Source organism: Orbicella faveolata, unplaced genomic scaffold, assembly GCF_042242905.1.
Source record: "Orbicella faveolata isolate gen_17 unplaced genomic scaffold, um_ofav_v1 contig_12, whole genome shotgun sequence".
Lineage (NCBI taxonomy): Eukaryota > Metazoa > Cnidaria > Anthozoa > Scleractinia > Merulinidae > Orbicella > Orbicella faveolata.
Window position 1 is genome coordinate 1,398,175 of NW_028301539.1, and position 10,974 is coordinate 1,409,148.

Genomic DNA, 10,974 nt, shown 5'->3' on the forward strand with positions numbered 1-10,974 from the left:
CTTAAACGTAAACTTATTAAGGATTTTATAGATTCCTAATTCTAGTTAATTAATCTTAATGAATCTTAGAGTTTTTAAGTAGTTTTAAATTATTATTGTATTGTCTTTGAAAAGCCTCTAAAGGGAAAGTCAATAAAGTATGTATGTATGTATGTATTAGTTAATTCACAAGAACAACCTGAGCTTTGAGCGCAATCCACATTATTCTACAGCACAAATCTTATTGAATCAAGCTGATTATTGTCTCTATTGATTCTTTCCCAATGATATAGGTACTGTAGGACTTCAATCGGTTGGACTCCATAGCTTTGTCCACACACGGTGTATGACATTTACAGGCTGCAGACTGCAGGACTTTTTAATTGATACCGTATTCCCATCCCCATTTACCTAGAGCTTACCGAAAACAGGCTATACATCTGAGCGCTATTCAGGCCAACCTGAGTGATATTCAGGCTAACCGGAGCGCCATTATTGACATCGTCTGCAGTATGCAGTAGTATGAAAATGTCATAAAGCCTTCCACAACACCAGTCATCAGATTCACCCTGTGCACTAACCTTCACAGAATCCGCACTTCTTCTTACAGTTTGTTTTCATCCATTCATTTTCACAGCTTTCTGTCGAGTATCGACTGCATTCAGGATTATCTTTACAAACAGCTGAAAAACACCGGAAACACAGTTGATCAAAATAAGCGCAGGCTCTGATGCACCCCGAGCGATTTGACTTTTTCTCTCTCTTCAGGGTTGTTTACTTTCCTAAAGACACTAGGGGCCATCACTGAGCTAAATTCTGCCTGTATTTCCCGACACTTCAGGCCATGATGAGCAACATAAAATTTTTGCGCGCTTTATCCGCCATGTTTGTTGTGGTAGAACTCAGTCTCCTCGCAAAGAAAGACAGGCAAGCAAGCCGAACAGGCACGCAAGGCGTACACAATTTGTCTGGGTCAGTAATGGCTACTCACGTCTGCAGAATTGGCATTTTCGCGGACAATTCAGTTGAACCCAATCATCATTACACTGGTGTCTAGAGTATCGTGAACATTCACTCTTGTCATTACACCATGGAGCTAAAAATAATGAAACAAATAATACCAATTAAGATAAATTAATAATGGTAATAGGACTGAGTGGAATCCAATTCGGTCTGTAATCATGCGAGTGATTAACAAAATCGGCCGACCGCGAAGCGGGAGTCCGATTTGTTAATCACGAATATGATTACAGGCTGAATTGGACGACACGATGTCCTGTTACCAATTAATCAAAACTATGACAAAATTCGCGAAACGAACAAACCATCGAATGATGACTGAACGATTAAACGTCGTTATGAATGCTGAAAAACGCAGCAGCAGTTTACTCAACAAAGTGCACCGCAGCAGCGCGCGCAAAATGACGCGTACTGTCCGGCCGTTACAAGCATGACGCGTACACTGTCCAATTAATGCTCAAATTGGGCTGCTGATAGCCAATCACGTTCGAGAATTTTGTTATAGTTTTGATTAATAAATAAATAAGTAAATTAGTTTATTATCTTTTCTATCGTTGTACTTATTTCGTCGGGGAAAGAAAACTATATTAATTATTTGAGGAGCTTTTCTTTTCATCAACAGTGCATTTCTTGTTTGTCAACAGAACTGATTCGATTCCATGCATTCAAAACAATTTCCTTGTCTTTTTATGTTTTTGAAATAAGCGATTTCCCGAATCGTGAACCACCATTACCAGGGCATTCCCGCCACTCTTAAAGCGGGGATATCAAATCAAACGAGACCACTAGCTACAAAGAACTTATCGCATATTGTTGATACAAAGCGCACTTTGTCTCAAAAAGAAATCAATACAGAGCATCCCTCTTTCTTATTACCTTCTGGTATTTCAAGGATGGTTGTTCCATGACTCATAGTCGCGTTAATATGACCTTTCGCTGGGCCCTTAATCTTAATCTGGGCTGCGTTTTCATCTTCAGCTTTTATGTTCGCAGGAAGCTTAACAACAATCGTCTCTACCATTGGCGCCTTGTTTGCTTCTTCGTCTGCCAGCACCGGCTTTCCATTTTCACCTTTAATGTTCACCAGTACAGGCTTTCGTGACGTCTCCAATGATTTAGTCACCTCTGATGGTACTGTGACAGAGAGCTCGGTGTATGGTTTTTCTGTCACCTTTTTGGTCGCTTCTTTGCTGACCTGTTGCGGTGTTGTAGCAGTAGAAGCAGTCCCTGTAAAATAAGAGTAATAAGTATAGTCGCTAGCAAAGGGAAAGACGATTTTTACTTTGTACAATAAATCCAAAAGTGCATTACATCGTTTGAAGGTGTTTAAAATCTCTTTGTGATAAACAAGGAAAATGTTGACTGAGTAGATGAATACCCCGCCTTTCAGGTTAAACTGGAAGGCAATGTTTGTGTTGTCCGACTTGCGTTCAAGTCAGCTATAAGGTCAGTTATTTTCACTCATATCATCTAATCCTCTTTGTCCCATGGGGGAATAGCGCGTCCACTTTTGCCTTCCACTTATGTTGATCTAGCCTTACGCCAAGTCACGGTGATCTCACTCAGGTCCATTTTCTAGTTTTGCGAGACGATTTGGTGCTAAAAAATAAAGTTAAAACAGAGTCGCTACTGACCGTTGCCGCATATTTTGCACTTCTTTGGGCAGTTAACTTTCAGCCAGTCTTCATGGCAGTTGACCTCTGTGTAATTTTTACAGACAGGATTGTCGCTACACCATGTTTCTGGGGAGAGTAAAAAGGTGTGAAAATCAGTCAGTTATTAAAAATAAATCCTTATTTTAATATCCACTTCAAGCCAAAATATTTGGGATGTTTGTTATTGTCTTGTTATGCTATAAATCTCTGCGTATATATAGCTAAAAATAAGCGAGACAGCTTTTCCTGAAATTGCAAAAGTCACTGATGATTTCTGAGGAAGTAAAGAAAACTCCCAGGAAACTTCGCTTTTGATCTATACTTCAAATCAGGACACAATAACAAAATAGTTAATCAGGAACTTACCATAAACGTTAGGCACAGCTGTAGCGTTCTGCTCCACAACAGCTGCGGATCGAAATATAATTTTCAAAGATGAAAAAGCACAAATTTTCTAATATAATTCATTCTAAAATTCATCTAACTACTAGCTGAAAACCATTGTCAAATTCTGCATTTATTCCAAATTTCAGATAGAATAGCCGAAACCACTGAATGGAGATTCTCGCGCGCTCTTATCCCGCGTGGCCTTGACGTATTCCTCACTATTCACGGATCTGTATGAGAGCAGTAGGTACATGCATGCCTCTAGCATTTAATTTCGCCACAAAACTCTGCTCTCTTTGCTTTGACTAGTCAAAAAATCACACATCCATTTTACGTGTTCAAGTTGGTGAAATATCAGGAGGATATTTACCTCGTTACGTTTGTGAGTAAATATCCGTCGTTATTCACATCAAACTCGACAAATTGTTAAATGTATATTGCAAGTCACGATTAGCGAAAAAGACGTGCAAAATCAAAGTTATGACCAGCTGAATTAAACTTATTGCGGAAATTAATTTACCAAGTCTAGCCAGCTACAGTGAAATAATACAGTTATCTTGCCATAATTGAACGTACCTCATAATAAGCTAATAACTCTCTTGTTAATTTCATTTTAGCAAATTAAAAGACAATTTCGTAAGCTAGCGATGTTTTTGTTAGCGGGAAAAGAAAGCAAGACAATTGATAAATTTGATTTTTCGATTTTGAATGAACACATCTTGAGCTGCCAAAATTCCACACAATATAATCAGCTCAGGGGCTGCAGAATGAAAATCATAATAGTACTCGTATAAAACGTGAGATGTATTCTCGACGCTAATATATATAAGGCAAAATTATTGGAGACGGCCTCTGTCCCTGTATTAAATAGATTTTGCAACCTAACTAACTTATAATCTTTTAGGTCAGCGCACATAAAACAGTTCCTTTTTGATTTAAAAGCGACAAAACAGAGTACATTAAGCTCACTTTGTGCGGCGACCTTTACCAGTACTAGTGACAAGAGAATCACTTGAAGGGGAAAACGCTTTTTCATGCTCTCCGCCGCTCCAGACTTGCCTTTATCATCTTAGTTCTCACATGGCAAACAGAGACACCTCCACGAGCCGTGCATTCATTAACATTAATGCAAAGATTGACCGGTGTGCTAAACAACTGCAATGGCCACCCGTTAATCTCACAAAACAGTGCGATTCTAACACGACATTGTTTACTAAAGACAATGAAGAACACACAGCAGTGAGAGTTGGCGCTCACTGTCAAGCGCAGTTCAACAGCGAGTGAAAACAAAAATTGTAGCGCTTAAAAATTAATGTTGGGCGGCGAAAAAGGTTTGTTTATCAAAAATGGTTTGTCTTTTTTAGTTTAAAGCTAGACATTTTTAAGGGCTCACACCAAACCTTTACCACTTTGCGGGTCGTAACACCTATCGATTGAGTCACGTTCTGTTTCTGGGCACTCTAACGGAATGGTTACGATTTACTGCTTATCCAAACGTTTGGTCTAAGATATGCAAGTTGTTTCCACTAAAAGCTGGGGTGTTACTTTCAGTTAGCTGTTAAGATACTAGTTAACCATTAGGTTAGTGCCGAATTCTTGAATGCCATCAGCTGTATCGACTTGTTAAGTAATGATAAAGCATACCATTAGAAGATATCGAGAGTTGGAATGATCGCACATGAGGCTGTGTAAAAAAGGTTAATATTATACGCGAGTTCTCGATGGTTCCCCGGCAAAGTAGATGTTCGAACTGAATTGATCGCGATAAGAAATAGAGGTATCCTCTGATCTTAACGGTCGTCTTTTGATTTATTAATTAGCGGCATATATTTCTATAAGTCAGGCAGGAGACTGATTGATAAATCGATGTGAAAGTATCGGTCTCTGATTGAAGATTCTAAAAAAAAAATGAAAAAACTGCATCGCGTTTTGAATCCAAATACGTATTTCTCTATTGTAGGCGTTCCGCTAAACAACATATTGACAAGCTTTCAAAACAATTTCCAATTTCGCTTTCGTACCCCTTCCTTGGAAAAAAAACACACATTCAAAAACAGATCGTAAAACTGCTACTCACGGTGTTGTTGCATGGTCACGTGAGGCTGCGGTTCCACAGGGACACCAGTCTCCGCATTGTGTAGAAAATCCACTGTGATATTCTGATTTGGAGTCAGCGGGGCTGCGGTGGCGTTGCTGATAATTTTGTCCACCACTCCTCCCTCAAATGGATTCACTACTCCAGGACCACTGGGCATAGGGGGAGCCGGGGTCGCCAGAACATGCGTAGTACTCGGCAGTGATGCCGTCACGTGACTTTCGAGTTGGTGTACTAACGGTACCCCTGTAGGGGCCACGTTTTCTTTCTCTTTTTCAAATGAAATCCTGATGCTTTGATGTTCCGGTGGAGGCAAAGATGATTCCAAACTTAACGCATTTCCATTTACGTTCACTGGCGATGTTTGATTTCCGAGGAAAGATATTTTAATGTTTTCCTGGTTTCCTTCTACTGGTGGCTGTAAAGACACTTCATTGACACTTTGCACGGGCTTGTTTTTGTCGATAAAAGAAATTTTTATTTGCTCAACGCCGTTGTTTTCCACGGGTTGCACATTTGAAGGTATCTCCACAACCCAGTCCGGGTTTTCCTTAATTTCCAAAACCTCCATTTCCTCAACAGGTACAACCGGAAGTTCATTAGCATTCATAACAATAAGCGGCTGTGAAGTGGGCTCCAGTGTTCCTGCCTGTACCGGAAGTACTTCCTGTGGCGTCGATGAATCATAAACTCCAATCTCCGAACCTGAAGTAGTACTACTTTGAGCAACCGGAAGAAGGTTCTCAGATCCTACTGTCTTGTTATATAAGTTATATGAGGGAGAGTTTTCAACCGGAACTGAAACTTCCTGGTATATAGTCTCATTTGCTATTTCATTAGTTGCTATAAGAGGTGCTGTACCGTGATATTCTACCTTAGGGTAGGTGTAGTTACGGTTGAGAACTACTTTTGAAGTGTCTGGCACGCTGGTAGGGGCGTCCTCCCATCCCTTGAAGGGATTTACTGTTGGCTGCGCAGTTGGTGCTACGAACTTTGCAACTTTTTCTGTTGCAACTGGTGCTGCTTCTGGGGAAAAAAATAAATAGGGATATCCGCTGAATAGAGAATAAGTGCAGAGATTAACAGTTAAGGCAATACTCTTTTGTTCCAGCCATTTGGGAATAGGCAGGAGGGATTAGATCATTTCCGAATTGCCCTTTGCCTCTGTGTCAAAAATAGTATTCGTGAGAAACCATTCATATGAAAATGTGTTCCGCCCAAGCTAGTGGTTCATTTGCACGAAGACTGTTTTGAAACAGAGGCACAAGGTGACTCGGAAATGGCGTATTATAATCAGATGTCGCAAGAAAAAAGTTTTGGATGAGAGAGCCAACCGCTTTCCATACAGTGTATATTCACAGCCTGCACTGATTCGCATTTTGTCGAACTGAGATAAAAAAAAAAATGTCAGAAATGAAATTTGTGAAACATGCCATTAGATGTGCAGTCAAGTTATAGTTTACCATGCATGTGTGTAGACCAAGTGACGTAATTATGATACTTACCATTGCCACAATGTCCACAGAGCTTGGGACAGTTAAGGTTTATCCAGTCATATGACTTGCAGTGATCCTTTCCATACATTGCGCATGCGATCTGGTCGACACACCATGAATCTGAGAAACAAAGCATCCATTCCGTATTACATTACAAGCTATGTTGCTAAAATGCTTAACAACCCACATTTGCAAATGCAAACGGTTATTTTACTGTTAATTTAGACTCGTATTTTAGTGTAATATACTTATATGTATAAAGAATGTGTCAGAAATATATACGAAACCAGTATGATGAAAAGACAAATCGGAGTCTAAATGCGAAATCAAATAAGGGCGTTTCGAAGTTGCCTTCGTGCGAAGCCGTTCATATAAAAGTGTGCACTGCGTACAGGTTCATTTTCATACAAATCAAACTCATTTTCATGTGAAAGGTTTGGCACGAAGACTCGTTTTGAATCAGAGGAACACGGTAACTTGGAAATGGCTTATTAGCTAAATGGCTTTATTGCAAATGCCTGACGTTAACTAAAGCTCTGTCTTTTGGGCTAAATTTGTTTAACCGTCAAATTTTCTGGCTTACAGGCCGTTAGCGCTTTTGGTTTGTGGCACTGTTCTTGCTGCTATGTGCTGGGTTAGTTCTTAGACCTGGTGTCAGATGATGGTTGAGTTAGTCACTTAGTTACGACATACTCAAAGGAGCGTTCACAGAATTCTCCTGTTTTCGTTCTTCCACAAAAAGAATATAAGGTCATATTAGTAGGCTGGGCCACCCCGTTGCAATTTTATTTTCTCATTAAAACCATGGTTATTATGTATGGATGTGTATTTTCGTAGACGAAATCAGTTGTGAAACGATTTCTTTACACATTGTTATTATATGCCAAAAGTACTGATGAACTGTCGAAAATTCGGCAACCCAGTTAGTTTTGGGTTCTGACTTCTTATGCTCATAATATTATGAACACTGGCTTATTTCATTAAATTCACGTTGTCTGGAAAGAAACCACCTTAAGACTCTTTCGTTTACTTAGCAGATTTTTTTTTTTAACAATGAATGATACCATTCAGTTGTCGATGAATTTAAGTGCAGTCTGTGTGTTTCTTTTAGTGTTTATTTCGCTTAAAATCATATGATCAAGGAAGCATATAAGGTCTTAGTTCAATTGTCAATTGAAATGCTACGTAAAGGCGGGCACTTTATCAGAGGAAACTAGCACCATTCGAAGACTGGTTTTGATCGCAATCGAATTACTCTCTGGAACATTTGCGACGGTTTCAAAATATGTCACCGTCGAAAACATTTACAATAATGCATATTCATAAAGACAGTTGATCTTTGATTTGAAAGCAGCTTGTATTTTGCAGGTAAACTGCTAATCACCTTCACGGTTAGCTGGCTAGGCTACAGATGCGTTCAAGCATATCTTGCAAAGCCATTTAAATGATTGTAGCCGATAGCAATTTTGACAGATTTTGAGGAAAACTCATGTAATTGTTTTTCACCAAATAAAGTCTCGTCTTGATAACGCAATCGCAGAGAGCAGCTTTTTACGTAAGACTTTTGCAAGTTAGAAAATTGTTTGACCTGGTGGCACAATTGATTGCTGTGTTAGACCAGTTCTTTTTTGTCCTTGAAAAGTATATATTCATCAAATATTTACACACAAGCGGGAAAGGAAAAATGTCAAAAATTTTAAGACTTTAAAGAGAGAAATAGCCCACTAAATTTTGAAATTGGGAAAGAAATTTATCTGCTTTGAAACTAATTGTATTAAAACCCATCACCAGTTTAGTACAGAAATTTTCCCTTTTTAATTTTCCTTTTATTTTGTGCGGAAAACTTTACAACCGACGAAATTGCTCAGTCTACGCCATAATCTGAGATATCTTCAACAGAATCGAATTTCGTGGTATAAATTTCAATTTTTTCTCTTTTAAGCTCCCAGTCATTTTTTTGGAGTGACAAACAGCAAACTTGGATTGGCTTAAAGTTTTAAACCAAGCAAATCGTACATTGCGTCATAAGATGCCAGCTGCCGATCTAGCGCCTTCGTGTATCTTATAAAACAGGAGTACTTGATAGAACTTACCGTCCGAAGCTGTGATGATTTGCACAAAGTGCATAACAACGATCAAGTGTATCCACCGAAGAGTCTTCATTGCTAGTTGCTTTTTTCCTCTGGTTGCTAATATCCCGTTCCTTCTCAAAGGAGAGGAATCTAAATCTTGTCTTGCCACTCGCTTTCTTGCTTTGGGTCTGCAAAAATGAAAAAGTATCTAAACGAATGACTTTGAAGCAAAGCTTCACATGACAGTGTTCCGGAAGTGGGGCATGATCGAGGAAGAGGTTTTGGTGAAGTTGTGTTGATGGTATTTCATTCCTGACAACCCGTTTCCTAGAATGGTGCTATATTGATTTGGTTACCAGTAGCCATCATAAGAAAGTATAAGTTCAAAGATTGTAAAAACGTATCAGATCTGATTTGAATTTACCAACAAACTACTTTTACTTTTTCAGAAGAAATATATATTTTTTTTAAATCCCGAGACTTCTATTCTCTCCTTGCCTCAACCACCAGTTGCTTATCCGACAGCAATTTCTCACAGCGGTTATTTCACGATCATGAAATACATGATAATAAGATACGGGGTTTATTTTTTGTTTCTATTAATAGTTTCCTGTAAAGTCTTTAAAGTTGCTTGTTATCATAGGGCTTAAATTCAGTTTACCCTCCCGCCCTTAAAACTGAACTTTAGTTCGCAAGTAAAAGATCAATCACAAGACAAGCCAGAAATATAAAACAGACTCTTTCCCTTTGGAAAACAATACAAGAAATAATAATTTCAAAGAGCATTGTATCTTACCTTCGAAAGCGGCCAATTAAAACAAATGTCCTCCTCTTTACCGTTACGTTGTTACCACGTCGAATTTTACCTCCATTTCGTTGTATCGTATATCGACATTTCCTCCCTGAAACTACAAGCCGGCAAATAACTAATTCTTTTGTTAACAAAAATGCGAGCTCGCCATTCGCGCATGCGTGTTAGGAAGGCCACGTATGTAATCAAATAAGGCACCAACTGTTTACACAAGCTGTGTCTTCTTTCTGTGATGTGACTGGTGGACCAATTACAGAACTCTTAGCATTTCTGGTAGGGTCACGACTAACAGGAAAACCGGAAGCCGCAGATTTGTTGCTGATCTGACAGGTTCACAGCAGACAGCTGTGGAAAGGGTTTTTCAGTCACCCCTCATACAACAGCACGGCTGTTACCGAAAGGTTTCGGCTTTATTCATTTTCGCTTTAAGCTGCATTCGCTAGATTTAGGTTAATTCAAATTTGAAGAGTAACACTTCACGGTTAGAGAAGTCTCAATAATGAAAGTTAACATTATGAAAGCACTTCATTCAATAAGGTCCATCTTTAACACAACAATAATTGATAGAAAACTGTAGTAAATGTATCAACCGTCATTCTGTTTGGAACAATCAATTGATAGGCTTGTCGAAATTTGCCGTCAAAACTCATTTGTTTTGATTTTATTATTCACTAGTGCAAGGTCCCCTCTATGATAAGCTGCACGCCAAGAAGCGAAAAAAAAAAACGAAAAAATGGTCTGTCATCGATTTCACTCGCTGCTTAGAAAGTGTAATAAAACAATTTTGGAGTGCTTAATTGATTGAAAAGCTCAATTTGAGTGAATTTCCTTTCCTTTCTTAGTTTTTAGTTGAAACAAACTGAATTTTTTTTCGCACCTCTTCAGTTAAAATTTTATCGAATTGCATTGCACTGGTAACTTTCAAAGATCAAAGATCAAAATTTAAGAACGAGCGGGCTTGTAATTGCCCACTTTCTTTTACCGACAGGTGTGGTATTCATTTCACATGATGTATACTGGGACTTAACAATGACGCAAAGTGGTGTAGTTTATAATGATCATTGTTTGTTTTGATTGCTCTCGACTATCTTCAAGCCAGTACACACAAATCTTTACAGCCCTTCAATGGCAGTCGCGTGCCTGTCAAAGCTGATAAAAGTTCATAGAAGCGATTGTACGAACCGTTCTCAACACAGGTGTCTCAATACCCTTTTATACATTGAAGATGTGTGCTAAACTGGGCAGCAGCTTCCCCCTCAGGCTATTTATTGTCTATTTTATTCTCTCCCAATCGGTTATTAACCCCTGGCCCACCCCTGCGCAGACGGATTGTAAGTAAACTGAGCAAAGCAAGAGGTGGTATCGGACTGCCCCGGTGTGCATGACTCTAACTACTTGTTCCCTTATATCTTACGAAGGTCTTATACAGCGATGGTTCATTTCTGTCACCCTTCCACAT

The 10,974-nt window shown here is 39.0% G+C and overlaps 1 protein-coding gene across 2 annotated transcripts in view; it reads right to left on the bottom strand.

Annotated features, from left to right (window-relative positions):
- LOC110067408 (uncharacterized) overlaps nt 1–9,655 on the bottom strand; it is a 46,213-nt gene extending 36,558 nt beyond the window's left edge. For both annotated transcript variants that reach the window (XM_089281823.1, XM_089281819.1), the window contains exons 1-9: nt 9,501–9,655; nt 8,726–8,892; nt 6,642–6,752; nt 5,119–6,162; nt 3,021–3,062; nt 2,634–2,741; nt 1,876–2,226; nt 971–1,075; nt 561–662 (exon numbers count right to left, since the gene is read on the bottom strand). In XM_089281823.1, coding sequence (XP_089137949.1) covers nt 561–662; nt 971–1,075; nt 1,876–2,226; nt 2,634–2,741; nt 3,021–3,062; nt 5,119–6,162; nt 6,642–6,752; nt 8,726–8,795 — 1,933 coding nt within the window. In that variant the 5' untranslated portion in view covers nt 8,796–8,892; nt 9,501–9,655. The remainder of the gene's footprint in view (nt 1–560; nt 663–970; nt 1,076–1,875; nt 2,227–2,633; nt 2,742–3,020; nt 3,063–5,118; nt 6,163–6,641; nt 6,753–8,725; nt 8,893–9,500) is intronic.
- Nucleotides 9,656–10,974: the final 1,319 nt, after the last annotated feature.